Genomic DNA, 16,469 nt, shown 5'->3' on the forward strand with positions numbered 1-16,469 from the left:
TGTGAGGTGGTCCACAAAACAGGGGGCATTCATAAACACACTCATGCTGTAGTGTTTATCAGTTTAGCCTGATGATTTAAAACCAAGCATGTCTAATTCCTTTTGGGTACTTCTAAACTTTGTATTTCTGCCCTTATACTACACTAAAAAAATAGAATATAATTGAAAAGTTTCTTTATGTCAGTAATTCAGTTTAAAATCTACAACACATATTATATAGATGTATTACAGTGATCTATTTTAAGTGTTTATTTATTTTATTGTTGACAATTATGGCTTGGCAATTATGGCAATGAAAACCCAAAAATCAGTGTCTTTTGCTGTAAGATTTTCCGGGAAAACACTGCACTGACTTTGGACTTGATGTAAGACAGTGGACCAACACCAGCAGATTACACTGCTCTCCAAACCATCATTGACCATCCGTAAATTTTGCATTTCATTTGGAAATCAAGGAACCAGAGTTTCCAAGCACAGTCCAAGCTGCTTGAGGTCTAGTGTGACATTTCCACAATCAGTGATGTTATTTTTAGATGCAATAGTATGTCAGAATGAGTGTGTACACCCATTCTGACTTCCCTAGGTTATAACCCTCATGGAAAATGCTGAATCCCATGTGCTGGACGCCAGAGCTGGGAATGCCCTGTATTACTACACTATACACACACTTTCAATCTGGTGTTTGTTTTGTTGGTTTGAATGGATTTTAAGAATCTTTTTTAAAAACATTTAAACTATGTTTCAAAAAACGCAAACAAACAGAAACACCAGTGGATTAAGCTCTTTATTAAAGGATTCCCATGTATTTTTTTTTATTTTGTTTTATTTATGTATAAAATAACGTGCAGAGCTGCAATGGCAGAATATCAACTTTATAGTTATTTCTCATAGTTTTTCTAATACATGTTAACAAAAACATTTGCACTCAACTGACAACACTGATAAACATATACAAGCAACAAAATGTTAATTTTCAACACAATGTTTGATTGAAATTCTCTTGTTTCAAAGTATTACTTTCAAGGCAAGCAATACATTTGACATTTTCCTTGCTGAAAAAGTGCACTTTCCTTTTCACTGTTTCCTGAATCCTTTTAGAATTGGGTAGATATTCTCAAAAGCTTCATAGATTTCAGAGCGATCTTTTGCACCTGCATTAAAAATGGAGGAAACACAACAAATGGAAAAAAAAAAAGAATAAAAATGGTATTTACTACATTGTTAAAATCTCTATAAGACAACAGGCAGAAGGAAATGTGTTCAAACAGAAAGTGCATCCACACTCAAATTGGATTTATTTAAAATATGTAATCTTACTTCTCCATACCTGTAAGAACAACTTTTCCAGACACAAAGATCAGCAAGACAATACGTGGTTTCACCATGCGGTAAATTAAACCAGGAAACAACTCTGGTTCATAGCTTGAGAAATAAAATTATAAATAACAGATGTTACATAAACATTAGCTTTTTTTTTTGCTAAAAGACTGGAGCAGCTGCTTGGGCAAACCTGCTGAACTGCTGGTGAGTCAGAACTAGGCCCTCCAGCCGTATGGGGAAACACACATCACAACTGCCCACCATGTTCTGGATCTTGAAGTCAAGAAACTTGGCTGGAAAGCCGAGTTTCTGCACCACTCTGGCATATTTCCTGGCAGCAAGACGAGACTGCTCTTCACTGTGTGGAATAAGTAAAATCTGCAGCTCAGAATTAAGAGAAAAGGTCTGTGATATTGTAAAAAGAAAAATTGACACTCGCTAAATCACTGGCTCTTAAATCCCAAGACCCCAGACAGTCCAAAGCTCTGTTCTTGTGTTTTAAAAGCTGAAGCAGAGCAAAATTAAATCTGGAGTGCTTAGAGGACACATTTCAATCACATTGACATTTAAGGCATTCAGCAGAAGCCCTTATCCAGAGTGATTAATGAAGATGCTTTGCTGTTTACTTTAAAAATATCCTTAGCTCAAAAAAGCTCAGCTTTGAAGCTAAAATCAAAAAGATAAATTAAGCTTGTATATTACAAAATACAAAAGTCAGTATGCACACCTAAAATACGTTACCTTATAACATTTTTCTCTGTTATATTTGCCATAATTTCAAAATTACTGATCAGGCCAATATAATTTTTTCTACAATTTTAAAATTACAGTGATGATACACTTGCTGAGTTCCAAACCTTTTTGCACCAGTGCAGACCATCTTTCCAGAGCTGAAGATGAGGGCAGTTGTTCTGGGCTCACGGATGCGCATTATAACAGCAGCAAAACGCTAGAAAGGAGTGAGGTTTTTTTGGACACAACAGCAAATATTCAGGCAGTGTTCAATATAATGTGCAGAACTTAGATGCAGAATATCAACTAGTATTAAATAATATTAAATAGCTTTTAAACTGCAGTGTAACACAGTACAGGTGCTGGTGTTAAAGTAAAAGGACACTTACCTTGGGATTGTACTCAGCATTTCGAGCCTGAAGAGCAATGGACTTTAAGTCTAGAGGACAAGCCAGGTTTACTGTGGACACAATGTTCCTGTTTGTAAGCAAGACAGAATTGATAATTATAGTACATGAACTCTATTTGACTATTCATCAGTCAAAGAATACTAAAATTACACTCAGCATCAGCATGATTTTATGAAGTGATAAGCTATACAGAAGTAGGGATAGGAATGGCAGGATCACTAAAACAAAACCATCTTATTATTGGAGTTTAACTGGTGGCTTAAGAATGTGAAATTACTGAAGATCTGCACAAAGAGAACATAAAGGTTACAACACACACTTTCATCTGCATCAGCACATTCACTACAAAACACTTCAATATTATCAAAACCAGGCCCACAAAGCACTGAAAATGGTTAATTCATCAGATATTTGATAAATCTGCTGCACCTGAAACCAACCACACCCTTAAGATTATTTTCCATATTTTAAACTGAATGATGCATTATAATGCAAGTAAAAATGTTCATGCTATACATTAAAGTCTTTATAGCCAATATATATGTGAACTTTAGACTGAACCATTGTACTTTCTTATACTTTCTTATATCCAGTTCAACCCTTGCTCATTCTCTTGTAACGATTAACTTACTGTAACTGTGGGATGATTCCTGAACTTTCTGTGACTGGGGCAACAGGGGTCATAGGTGTCATGGGGGTCATTGGGAGGGAGCAAAAGGGGGAGGCCACAGGCTGGGTCTTATTAGGGTCTGTGTCTGCATCTGGTAACTGTGAGGGTGGACAGTCTTGGTATATACCACTGTCATCGTTGGAACTGACACCCACATTCTCTGGTGGCTCCTCCTGGGCACTGAGCTCATCAGGCAGGAAGCTCAGGTCCAGATCCTCTGAAAGATCTTTCTGCTGGGAAGAAATGGAGGAGGCCAGGAAGGAGGGATCCTGCAGCTGTGGAGGGCCTTGCAATCCCAGGTCCCCTTCAAACATGTACTCAGATGTACCCTTAAAGTGGAGCATACATGCACAAAGGGTTACAGACTTGCCATGTGGGGGAAATGTGTTTAACTACATGCTTCAAAAAAATTACAGGGGTGCTTAGAAACACAACAGATTACCCCTGTTGAAAATCTGGCTCAAGACCAGCTGGTTTTGAATAGTGTAAGCTGGTTTTCACGGTGGTTAATAAGGTAGTCATCAAGATCAAAACATACCACATTTTGGTTATGCTAGCTTAGTTGGCTTACAAGCATGATTAACCTGACCAAGCTACGCAACCAGAGAAAAGCATACCCTATGCTGGTATACCCTATACCCTAAGACCTACTTAACAAGCTCTTGACCAGCATAGAGTATGTTTTTTTTCCTAGACCAGTACAGTGTATAATTTTGTTTGAGTTTGATGGATTAGCTTCTCTTTGATTGTCAGGGTGGCTAAATGTTAAGGTTAAAGTTTGTCATCAAGATCAAAACATACCATTTGATGGTAAGCTAGTTGGTTAACAAGCATAATAAACCTGACCAAGCTAGATAACCACTTACCAATAACCAGTAGCTTACTATCATATGGTATGCTTTTGTATCTTAAGGACTAGCTTTTTAACCACCTTGACTATCAAAGACCAGCTTAGACCAGTTACACCATTAAACTGAAACACAACATACAGTATACTGGTTTTAACCTAAACTGTGTTTTCAGTGAGTTTAGGATGTCAACTTACAGCAATTGACTGGTCAAAATAACTCTCAAGTGAAGCCTCATCGTCCATATTCCACAGAGTCTGTCACAATACTGTGGAATACACCAAGAAGTACTAGGAAATACGTTGTCAGACCTAACTAGCTAGGGTCTAGTGGCTTTAGTTCCATGAAACAGGCCTTCTGTTTGGCAGACTCACTAATTAATTAGCAGCAAAGTGTGAGGAGTGAAGAGGGGTGACGTGAGAAGACGTGCCAGCTCCCTCATTAGCTATTAGCATCATTGTATTCTGATATTTTATACTCGGTAAAAAATATCAGCTATTAAACAAGCTACGGCCAATTATTCCAGTATATAGAGGCCATTGTACTGAATTTAACCTGTATATCAACAGTAACAGTGTAGTCTCCACCCAGCAGAGGGAGACATAAGCTTTGTAGCTGGGTGTGATAAGCAGCCATGCTCCTGCTGCTGCTGCTGTTGCTGCAGTAAAGCATGGACGGAGTTCAGGTCTGTTTCGGACCGCAGTATCTGGTCTTTAGGCTGTGTGTAGATTTGTAGACGACTTCTCTATGTAACCTGGACTGGCACTGAGATAATGTCAGTTTCTCCTACTCGAATATGTTGCTTTTAGCCTGTGTGCGTCTGTAATGAACGTTTTATTTATGTTATAAGATTCTCTGCCCTCACCAGCATGAGAGGATAAGAGATATGGAAGAAGTGAGGAACTGTTTGAGATCTATGCCTAAAGAAGCTCGTGGTAAGTTGTTAATTAAACATTTAATTAAGTGTATGCTACTTAATATCTTAAATTAATTCATTTCAATAAATAACTGAAGTGGTTCAGTTCAGTTTAGTTCAGTTGTATGGACAGACTAAATACAATAATGAAAAAAAAAAGTTGTAATTTTGACATTATTTTAGTATTAGGCAAGGCAGGTTTATTTATATAGCATCTTTCATACACAACGGTCATTCAAAGTGCTTTATGAATTAGAAAATATACAAAGAGAAAAACGTGAGAGAATTACAATAAAAATAAAATAAGAATAAAGCATGATTTAAACATGATTCAAAAATATATATTTAAAAGAAGGAAATTTTAACAAAATGAACTAGAATAAAAGTACCGTTACAGAATAAAAGTTTTCATAAGATTCTTTATTAGTCTCATAGTGAGGAAATTTAAAGTGTTAAAGCTGCAGTCATAGCAAAGCACACAGAAGTAGAGGAAAGGATTAACAATATAATAAGCTATAGTAAAAAAAAATAATAATTAAAAAAAATGAATATTTACATTAATATTTACATTAAATACACATTTAAAAAATCTGTATTGTACATTTACATTGGTGTAAAAATGTATTTGCCCCCTTTTAGATTTCTTTAGTTTTTGCTTTTTTTTGTCATGCTTACTTTTTCCAATTATCAAACAAACTAAGATAACCTGAGTAAATAGACCAGCAGTTTTTAAACGATGAATTAATTTATCAAGGAAAAAACTATCCAAAACAATCTGGCCCTATGTAAAAAAAAGAGTAATTGAGAAAAGCTACTGGGACATGTTCCAAATAGTATTCACGCTGCTCACTCACAGGAAGCTGCAGTTCCTCGACCAGCCTCTAGATGGAAATCCAGAGCTGGAGAAAACCTACAGACAGGAGCTGACGACCTCCCGCCTTCTTACAGGCTGCATCTCGTTAGCAAGTACTCAGGGCAAGCTAATCTTGTTCAAATTGGAGTTCGTGTTTTTTAGCGAAATGAGAAAGCTAAAGGTATTGCGTTCTGTCTCATTATTTTAACAGTATTGTCTCTTCATATAACTTGTATAAATATATATCAAAAAACTCTGACACTTTACTCGCACTGAAACACTATCACTTTTCATGTTACTGATATATCATAAGCATCCATCATCCTGCTGTAGCAAACTTGCACTTTGGACTTCATGTTCCTGCTTCTTTCCTTCTCCTATATATTTCGTGTATTTATCCTGATATGTATTTTATTTTATCTTTATTCTTATCTATTTTAACAATTGCTCTTTGGGTGTTACTGAACCGTGAGAATACAATTTTGTTCCACCTTGTACCTCATTTGATGTGAAATGACAGTGTCCTTGAATCCTTGAATATTGATATATTGCACAGTCATCATAATAATAATAATAATAATGATGATGATGATAATATTAATAATAATAACAACAATAATAATATTAATAAGCTCAGTGGATGGTAATGATTATGTTCATCGTTGTCTGAGTAGAATGGTTAATGTAAACAGACAAGCAACTCTGTTCTTTAGCTTTCATGGGATGTAACAAATGTCATAGGGCATGCAATTGGTTACTGTTGCCAGTGTATGTGTACTTTCTAAGATGCTTTTCTGCTCATTAGATCTGTTTCTGATACATTGCTGTGTATTGTGTGTTCTTCAGAGCTTTATTTGAACAACTCAGTCCCATACCTAGATGGGTCCCTCTCTCCACTACAGTTCTATCGGGACTGGATTAGTCCTAATAAGCCCTGCATCATTCGCAATGCCTTCAGTGATTGGCCAGCTTTGTCTAAATGGAACCCTGCGTACCTCAGGTAGGAGAATTTCTCTAAACTGACTGTGATCAGTTTCTGTTTCCTTCAGAGTGCATGTTTTGTGCTTTTTTCTTTTTTAGAGACGTTGTTGGTTCCAAGGTCATCAGTGTGGCAGTGACTCCAAATGGCTATGCAGATGCTGTGAACGGAGATCGTTTTGTGATTCCTGAAGAGCGCCAGATGACCTTCTCCTCCTTGCTGGATATAATAGAGGGCAAGGAGAAAAGCAACGGAGTGTTTTATGTGCAGAAGCAGTGCTCCAACCTGACTGAGGAACTACCAGAGCTTACAGGAGATGTACAGACTCACATCCCATGGATGAGTGAGGCGCTCGGTAGGTCACGCCACACATTTTGGTTTAGAAACACTGACTCAGACCAAGTTTACACAAAGTAATTCCACAGATATGTTTTATCATAAAATTCAGTAAACTTTCTTGAATATAGAAAGAATGTTTCTTGAATGTTGCCTTCTTCTTAGACCTCATGCAGTCTGTAACTAACTTTGATATCTCAGATGCTTAGCTATAAACCTAAAAACTAATAATTTGTACAGTCAACAATCTTTTCTCAGAAATATACATAAAATATATATGTAAAAACAGTCTTGAAAAGCATCCAGATCTTTACTGAACAGTCTAGCACTCTGTGCAACTGCCTGTCATTAAACACAATAAAACAAGAATGGGCGGCCATTTAGAGACTGGGACTCCAATTTTAGCCTAAATGTCCAAATAAGGTGTGTTGGTGAGATTTACTAGTCCAGTAAAAAACCTTCTACTTCTTGCCCCTAATGAACTCCTTTGTAGTTTTGGCAATGCGTTTTATATCATTTTCTTGCTGCTTGATGAATGATTTCCCAAACAGTTCAGTCGCATCTTTCTTTAAATTGACAGACAAAATGTTTCTGTAGACTAGGGTTACTTAGAGTTCATTTCACATTAATGAAGTTTAATGAGCCCGTTCCAGAGTAATTAATTGGCATCTTCTGGTGAAGCTTCTGTACCTTTGTTTATGAAGTTTTCTGTGAACAGTAGATGTGATGCCCACTCTTTTTTTTTTCTGGACATGTTGCTGATGTTTTCCATGGTCTACCTGTTCAACATCTGTTACATAGTACATCAATTATGACTTCTCTTCTTTAGAACATTCCTAAAGGTTGTACTGGCCATGGCTAATATTTAAGCAATGGCTCTGATTAATGTTCCATCTTCTCTCAGCTTCACAAATGCCCTTAGACTGCTCTTTGTTGCTCATGTTTGTTACTACTCTAACTATAAATGCACAGTCTGCACAGATAAAACCCAAATCTGAGATTTGAGTGTAGATATTCAGTGCTATTTATTGTTTAAATAATCCATGCATCTGGGCAACAAAACCCACCTGACAGTCACATGTTCCAATACTTTTGCCCAAAAGAAAAATGGGGCGGGTTCAGACAAGAGGTGAAATCTTCTGAATTGTGTATCAGATCCAGATGTAAATACCTGAATTATAAAAGCTGAAATGTTTATATTTTAACATTTCTTTTAATATTAAGCAAATGTTTTCAGTGTTCAGCAGAAATAAACTTATACTCCTCACTGTTCCAACACCTTTGGAGGTGACTGTATCTTGTTTGATCAATTACATCTGAGATAAGTAATTGATCGTGTTTGTTTTATTTGTGACAAACTATCCTTTTTTATCTTTTGCAGGGAAGCTCCCTGATGCTGTAAATTTTTGGTTAGGAGAGGAACATGCAGTCACTTCAAGTAAGTCTGAATTTAGTCATTCTCAGTAGACTCAGATTAAGACATTTGGGAATAAATGAACACACAGATCTTTTCACTGGGTAATGGAATTTCTTTGTGTTTTTTTTTTTTTTTTTGCAGTGCATAAGGACCATTATGAGAACCTATACTGTGTCATCTCTGGAGAGAAGAGGTTTATTCTGATCCCTCCCACTGACCGACCATTTATACCATATGGTAAGATTTTTGTTTAAATCTCATCTGCTACATGAGTGGAGAGTAGTGCCACTGGAAATCATGAGAGCTGTGTAGCAAAAAAGTGTATGCAAAAGTGAATAGACATTTTTTGTTTGGTGTCTCGTTACTCCAAAATGACACAGTAATATCACTCGATACGCATATCGTTAATAGTATGGAACATGCAAAGATTTTGTGTTGTCCTTTTTCTTAGTTTGATTTGTTGGTTTAATTCAATGCATAATACATTGACATTTTCCTAGGTTGTTATCCCAATACTTACATGAGTAATTCTGTCAAATGTATTTTTCAAGGATTTTAAGGTTTTTATGCAAATTCAAAACTGTTCATCATTTTCTTAATTAGAGTATTCCAAGGCCAGTTTATACTAGTTAGCATATGCGTAATTGAGGGAGGGGCTAAGTTGGAGTGTTGAGCTTGTGCGCTGAATTTGAAGTTGATTGTGATGTACTTAGATTCTGCGTGGGATTCTGCTTACATTTGATTTAAAACTCTGGATTTCTCTGGTGCATATGGAACTTTTCAGCAAGTGTACAAAACATTTTAGTAGGAATTCTTAGTCATGCAAATCTTGGTACATAAGGGCCCTGGTTTACAAGTATTTTTTTTACAAGAAATGCTCAATTTAGAAGGTTTGTTCTTTTGTTTGACTTTGTGTAGAGCTTTACCAGCCAGCTACATACAAACAGAAACAAGATGGCAGTTTTGAGATTGTGGATGAAGAGGATTCAGAAAAAGTGAGTGACAACTACTGCAACTTCTCAATTTATGTAGCACTGGGTTTAGGAAAATTCCAGTATTAAGCATCTTATATAAGCAATAACTGTAATGATGTCTGTCCAATTTCATTACACTGATAACATTTGGTCACTCTTTAGGTGCCTTGGATCCCACTAGACCCCCTGAATCCAGACTTGGAAAGATACCCATTCTACAGGCTGGCCCAGCCCCTGTACTGCACAGTGAAGGCAGGAGAGATGCTTTATCTCCCCTCTCTCTGGTTTCATCATGTCCGCCAGTCTCATGGATGCATAGCAGGTACTGTACTGGGAAGCACTCATGCTCTATTAAGTGTCCATCAATGTAATACTGCAAGCTTAAAGTATTGTCTTTAATGAGCAAAATGTATTTTTGTTTTCTGTCTGCAGTAAATTTCTGGTATGATATGGATTACGATATAAAGTATAACTACTTCCAGCTGGTGGAATCTCTGACTGGAGCTGTGGGATCCGTATGACATCATCTAAACATCAACATTCAAGTTTTTGGTATAATATAGTAATCTTTCTTAGCACCAGTGAAGTAGTGCAAGGAGCAAATAAGACCAACCTGTTTGTCCTTATGTGCCCATCAATTACCTGGTGTGATGATTCCTCTAAACAGGAATCATTCCCATTCATGATGTACCCTTGTACATGTACAGTGTATGCATCTATAGGTACCATTTCTCAGATTTGGGAGTAAAATTAAGGGGCAAGTTCAGTCATAATCACATTTATACCAATTAGCCTTTTTATCAGATTCAATGAACAGTAAGGAGCTCTTGTAGTTTTAGAATTACAGACTGTAGTTTCTCTACATAATTATCCTCCTTTCACCACAGAGCAGGTATTATTTGGGTGGTGGGTCATTCTCAGCAGTGCAGTGACACTGGCATGGTGGTTGTGTGTCTGTGTGTTCTGCTGGTATAAGTGGGTCAGACACAATTGTGTCTGTGTGTGTACTGCTGTGTCTGATTGAATCGCCTCCACCATGTCAATTTCACTGCAGTGCTGACTACAGGGTCTAATTCTACACCAAAAAAGGGCTTTTATACTTTACAGCTTTATCTATGAAGCGAATATAATGGACATTAAGTGTAGAAAGAAGGGGATAGTGTTAATAATATGGCTGATCAGTGCGTGTGTGTGCGCGCGCGTGTTACCTTAATGTCAAAGTCATGCTGTCAAGTGCAGTAAATAACAAAAGTTGCTGTATAATAAATACAGTTTTATTCACATACTTGAGATTTTTTTTATTCCAGAGGACAATGAAGATAAAAAATATGTAATTGTTGATTGGTGCAACACAAACAAGCCATGAGTTTGGCAAACAAGCAAATGAGAAACAGTCTTAAACCCATCTGGTCCAATTTTAAATGCTATTCTATGTTATTTGTTGCCCATACAGGAGATGAGAACAGAGCCAGGAAGCCACAGAGGTAGCACTGAATGGCAAAGTGCTGAATGACTGTTTATGAGGCAAGTCAAATATTCAACCATGCATTCTAGTTCAGAGAACAGATCAGCCTTAAAGTCCATCGCTCTGCATGCATACAGAGTAGATTCATGCTAGCAGTAAAATAACTCCACCTCTGGCATTAGCTACAATCCTACATCTTCAGTTCAGTACACTCAGTTTAGCTAAATGATTAATATGCTTAATCCATTGATTTAAAACATATCTGATACCTCTGCTTATTCAGTTGCTATTATTGGTCTCATGCATATTTATACGTGTGTATAAAAATTAGCACTTTTTTTTTTTAACTTATGCTGTAGATGAAATAAGAATTGTGTTGGCATACTAAAATCAAAATCCTCCTCATACCTGAATAGTCTGTTTGCTCATTACTGTATGAGTGAGATTGAGCAGATGTTTGTAAAACTGAACTCAAGCTTAAACTAGAGAGAGGAACTGGAGTCTGTATTGATGTGGAATTGTAGGATCAGATTAATGCTTTCTTTTTTGATGTGGGCAACAAGAAATAGGTTCCGTAGTGCTCTGTACGCTGCACTGAGCACAAGCACCATATTCTGTAACAATATGAGAAAGTCTGAACAGTATACAGTACACATAGGTCCAAAAGAAACAGTATTCCTATAGTATCACAATGCTATCACCTTAATGACTACTCTCCTACAGTGAAAGTGCTTTTCTGTACATTGCTATTAGCTTTATCATTAAGAAAAAAAGAGGAAGTTTGTGCCAGTGGGTAGAGAAACCCAGCTATCTCAACCTAGATGCAGTGTCTCGTAAACTCAGTTTCAGTATGAGGGATTTGGTCAGGCAGATTTGATCAGTGTGAAGTGTGAAAATACTCTAGAGTCTAGGCTCAATCTAAACCTGAGAAACTTGGACAGAACCTCAGTGGTCATTTTGGAGATTGGTGATTTTGTGAGTCTTTGTGTACAAATGGTTACTTCATGATATTTGTATCCTGATTTGGGATGCACCGATTAATTATTTGGCAACCAAAAATATTTAACTGGCAAAAACTGTTTATGTATGGCTGAATAAGTGAATAATTGAGAATAGTTTGACGTTTTTTGTTGTGTAAGGATTTTTTTTTTTCAGCAGTGGCAGCAGGCCCACAAACCCATTTTCATTTTGTTTGGTGCATTCTAATCCAGATTAGATGTTAGCCAAGAATTTACACTTGATCACTTGTCTAATGTATCTCTGGGTAGTGGGACTGAATATGCGAATCATCTTATGTGGCAACCGGTAGTTCAGCACTGTATCCCCCTTCTGTGCTGTGCTAAAGATGGTTGCTGTTTTAAAATTTGCTCCAGTAACTTACTGCATGGCCTTTTCCAGATATAATCCTAATTTTAACTCTGCAATAAGGGACCAGGTGTAAATGGGATCTTCTGAGACATGAGACATTTGCCTTGTGATGGCCTAGAGGGTGTGACAGTCCTACCTGTGTCACCAGGACGTTATATTTCTATGGCAGTTGAATCTAAATTTTCTGTCTGGTATGCATCAGTCATATTGAGGAAGACAGCATCCAAACAGTATTGAGAACATCATCTTAGAGTTATAAATGATATTAACCCCCTTAATGACAAATTGCTGGTTTATAAATTAAGGCACCCACATTCTTCAGACATTTGCCATGTCAATTTAAAGTACAAAAAAGTCTCAGGCATGTACAAAACAGTCCTTCAAAATTCCTTTGAGATTTGGATGCTGTCGTTTTTAGAAAATCCTCAGTATATCTGTTTCCCTCTCTAAAGCAGATGCCTTTCTAAGTGACACTCATCGGGCACCATACTGACACTAAGGGTATCCAGTATCAGAGCACACACATACCACATACACACTCACTGTACAAAATTACACATTCATATCAGAATATTATGACCACCTCTGTGTTTCTACATTTACTGTTCATTTCATCAGCTCTACTGTCCCTACAGGAGCACTTTGTTTTGTACCTCTGCCCACCCTGTACTTTAATGGTTAGGACCACCATAGAGCTGATACTATTTGGGTGGTGTTTTTTTTTTTTTTTTTTTTTCCCAATCAATAACTGACTGACATTGTGGTAATATGTTAACAGTGTGTGTTGTGCTGGTATAAGTTGAGCAGACACTGCAGTGATGTTGGAGTTTTTAAACACCTCAGGTGTCACCAACCAGCACAACACACATTAACACACCACCGTCAGTGTCACTGCAGTACTAAGCATGACTCACCCCACAAATAATACCTGCTCTGTGGTGGTCCCGTACACTGAGAAACAGATAGAGGACTACAGTCTGTAATTATAAAACTACAAAGTGCCCCATTATGGTCAAGCAGAGATAATCAAATAAACAGTGAATCTAGAAAAAAGGGGCTAGTCATACATCTGATATGATTATGTATATCAGGGACTAGAAGCCCCAGGTATTGACCCATCACTTGAGAATAAATACAGTCACACATCTGCAGCAAACACAACATATACAATATAAAAACAACCTCATAATGCAAGTTATAAATGAGGGAAAAACACAATCTGGCTTTTAAGACAAGTAAACCTAGTTACTCTGACTGAGCATTATTCTAGTCAGTTTTTCAATAAGGAAGTTCAGCAAAAAAAAAAAAAAGCCTTTCAGGCGTTGGCCCAATTTTGCTGAGTCAGGGAATTATTCCATTCATCATTTAAAAGCTGTAACAAGCAAGCAAAGCTCCAGTCTCTCCACCTGTCTCCAAGCCATGCAAGTGTTCCTTCAGTCTGTCTTTGCTCCTGTATAAAAAAAACAACCAGATCTACTGTTTAGTAAAAGGGCACAGTATTTGGCAATGAGGTGAAGTGGCGGAGAGGAGAGTGCATGGTGCTGCAGAAGCACGTTAAAAAGGGAGGTAGGGTGGTGAGGTTCAAGTCTGTAGTGCAGGCCGGCCATGCCGAATTCTGGGTGGTCCAGGCAGTCTGAGCGTGGCCATAGTCATAAAATCATCATCAGTGTGTAAGGAAACATACATGCTGCAGCATGTGAACACATGATCTCCTTCACATCCCCACAACTGAGCACAAGTCCAAAGGAAAGAAGAATGTCTCGACTATATATAGTAAAATATATATATATATATATATATATATATATATATATATATATATATATATATATATATAGTAAAATATATATAGTAAAATATATATATATATATATATATATATATATATATATATATAGTAAAATATATATATATATATATATATATATATATATATATATATATATATATATATATATATATATATATACACTAAGTAAACAGTTCTTATCGGCCACACCTGTGGAATTTCATTTTAAGCCGTTTCTTAAAAAAAAAGCATGTTAAAATAGCCTGTTACTGTGCAGTATCATGGCCTGGGATCCGGTCTCCGCCTCAGTGTTCCGATTGAAAGGAAAAGTAAGAAGGGCAAGTCAGACTTTACTGTCCATCCTCTTTTCCACAGCCCTGAGGAGGAGCTGAGAATACTGCTCCAACAGAGCCAGCGTCCTGTCCTCCCCCATGTCCATTGCCCTGTTTCCCAGCATGCATAGGGAGCCACTGTTGGAGCTGCAGGGCAGCGAGTTCAGCTCAGTCCGCACCATCTCAAACGCCTCAGTCAGCACCTGAGCCATCTCCTGCTGTTCGTGACTGGAGGTGTTGGAACTGCTTAGCTGCACACATATCATCAGAGGGGTTAGAAGTGGCAATATGTCGATATAATAGAAACAATAAATAACCTCAGTTTTTGGCCTTTTTGCAAGAGACTGTAAGTCTCTCTCTGTAATATCATTTTTTTTGGAAGGTCACTGAAATTTCCAACAAGACAATTAAATGAAGTGAACTTACCATTCTGTAGAGATGGGAGGCCCTTTTGAAACTGCTCTGAAGTTCAGTAGCCACCAGTCTGCAGGATTCCACACTAAGAGTAGGGTCTGATGTGTATAGAGAGAGAGAGAGAGAGACATATTAGACTTTGTTACATATTAATACAAACTGCCATTTATGGGCGGTTTTACTTGTCATCAGTCAAGCCTATTTTTAAACTGTCATGCTTATGTTTAATCATAATTTGTAAAACTGGCCATTATAGTTGCTTTACTAACAAATATAATGGAAATTAGAAAATTTTCTCATGCTACACCAGCTGAAATGTGGAAGATGGAGCACAGTGAGAGCCGATGCAGAGGAAAGAGGGCTGAGGGGAAGGCAGAGTGTTAATGGAAGAGCTGTGAGAGGAAGCATGCCTCACCCTTAAGCTGGTAATGGTTAATGGATGGACAGGATGAAGTGGAGAAGATGGAGGAAGTTATGGAAGAAACGGAGGAAGAGATGGGCCAGAGCCCGCTGGTAAAGAAGTGCTTGGGCAGCCCTAGCCGAAGTGGCACAGATGAGAGAAGGAGCGAGGAGTGGCATCCCAGCAAACCTGAATCATGTGCTCCACTGTTGGCCTGCAGACACACCACACTGTCCTGGCCCTGAGGGGTTTGCTCAGCCTTGGTCTCCTCAAGAACTGTCTCTGGATGATGTGCTTTCTGGATCCCCTCTGGTTCCATGAACTGCTCAGAGCTGTGCTGGCTCTGGTCTAGGGGAATCTCCGCTGAGGGGCTCACATACATGGTAAGCTGAACGTCATTAGAGAGAAGATGCAGAGGTTCTGGTCCAGGGAGTGGACATATACTCACTTGAGTCCTGAAACAATGCTCCTCTTTCTGACCAGGCTTGGGCACCTTGCTGTGAGGGGAGAAGGGGCCAAGGGAGGGCTTGTCTGGAAGAGGTTTATGGACATCCACGTTCAGCTGTGGGCGTGCGCTGCCTGTCAGTTTGGGCTGGAGGCCTTTCGTTGAGGAGCCACCACATAGAGTAGGTACAACGGCAGCATGTGGAGCAGATGAGGCTGAGGCTACAGTGGTACATGAGGAGGGTAGCAGGACTACAGGAGAAGTTGGCTTGATCTGAGAGCCATTGCGAATGCTGGAAATATCAGAAGCCCGGCGCAAGTCTTGCGGTGCAAAGTTCTCTCCGAATTCTCCCACATTCAGGCTGTCTCCCATGGACACAGAGCGGGACATCTTGGCCATGGAGCTGGTGGTGGGGCTCATGTAGGAGTGGCCCCTGGACCTGGTGGGTGTGGGACACTCTCGTTGGGAAGGCTGGGAAGACGTAGGACTAGAGAGAGGGAGATTGGGAAGGGGGCGGCGCACCATGGACGTTTGAGAACGCTCAGAAAGCTGGGGCTGAGGGGGGACCTCCTTAGATGGGCGTGTTGGTGTTTGAGGCAGGTTAGCTGAAAGAGAGAGAGGAAAAAAAAAAAATGATTTAACCACTACTGAACATGTATCTATTGTATTTTGCATAAATTTCTATGTGATGTTTATTAATCAACTTAATATTTTATTTATTTCATATTTTAATAAAACTGCACCATGTCCATCAAAATATGAACAGGCAGGCCCTATATGGTAAAAATAAATATTACTTCA

The 16,469-nt window shown here is 38.3% G+C and overlaps 3 protein-coding genes across 7 annotated transcripts in view; 1 reads left to right on the top strand and 2 right to left on the bottom strand.

The window, feature by feature from the left end:
• Positions 1-989: 989 nt before the first annotated feature.
• tbpl2 (TATA box binding protein like 2) lies at positions 990-4,501 on the bottom strand. Its single transcript, XM_007251904.4, has 7 exons — positions 4,178-4,501; positions 3,094-3,461; positions 2,442-2,529; positions 2,178-2,269; positions 1,511-1,678; positions 1,328-1,422; positions 990-1,151 (listed from the first exon to the last, which is right to left on the bottom strand). The coding sequence occupies exons 1-7, from the start codon at positions 4,223-4,225 to the stop codon at positions 1,075-1,077; spliced, it is 936 nt and encodes a 311-aa protein (XP_007251966.1). The 5' UTR covers positions 4,226-4,501; the 3' UTR covers positions 990-1,074.
• Positions 4,502-4,510: 9 nt separating this feature from the next.
• On the top strand, positions 4,511-11,265 carry jmjd7 (jumonji domain containing 7). 3 transcript variants are annotated; one of them, XM_049464167.1, is made up of 10 exons: positions 4,636-4,665; positions 4,849-4,915; positions 6,596-6,749; positions 6,830-7,083; positions 8,446-8,502; positions 8,623-8,718; positions 9,400-9,476; positions 9,618-9,777; positions 9,888-10,007; positions 10,909-11,265. In XM_049464167.1, the coding sequence occupies exons 1-9, from the start codon at positions 4,651-4,653 to the stop codon at positions 9,974-9,976; spliced, it is 969 nt and encodes a 322-aa protein (XP_049320124.1). In that variant the 5' UTR covers positions 4,636-4,650; the 3' UTR covers positions 9,977-10,007; positions 10,909-11,265. The 3 variants fall into 3 exon arrangements, with proteins under 3 accessions (XP_022528689.2, XP_049320124.1, XP_015461999.3); XM_022672968.2 differs by having other exon boundaries at positions 4,511-4,755; positions 9,888-11,265; XM_015606513.3 differs by having other exon boundaries at positions 9,888-11,265.
• A 2,983-nt stretch (positions 11,266-14,248) lies between these two features.
• mapkbp1 (mitogen-activated protein kinase binding protein 1) overlaps positions 14,249-16,469 on the bottom strand; it is a 43,671-nt gene continuing 41,450 nt past the window's right edge. For 2 of the 3 annotated variants that reach the window (XM_022672964.2, XM_007251901.4), the window contains 3 exons: positions 15,239-16,273; positions 14,836-14,921; positions 14,249-14,660 (listed from right to left, as the gene is read on the bottom strand). In XM_022672964.2, the coding sequence (XP_022528685.2) occupies positions 14,421-14,660; positions 14,836-14,921; positions 15,239-16,273 (1,361 nt within the window). In that variant the 3' untranslated portion in view covers positions 14,249-14,420. The remainder of the gene's footprint in view (positions 14,661-14,835; positions 14,922-15,238; positions 16,274-16,469) is intronic. The other variant, XM_022672965.2, reaches the window with a different exon arrangement.

Source organism: Astyanax mexicanus, chromosome 14 (genome assembly GCF_023375975.1).
Source record: "Astyanax mexicanus isolate ESR-SI-001 chromosome 14, AstMex3_surface, whole genome shotgun sequence".
Classification (NCBI taxonomy): domain Eukaryota; kingdom Metazoa; phylum Chordata; class Actinopteri; order Characiformes; family Acestrorhamphidae; genus Astyanax; species Astyanax mexicanus.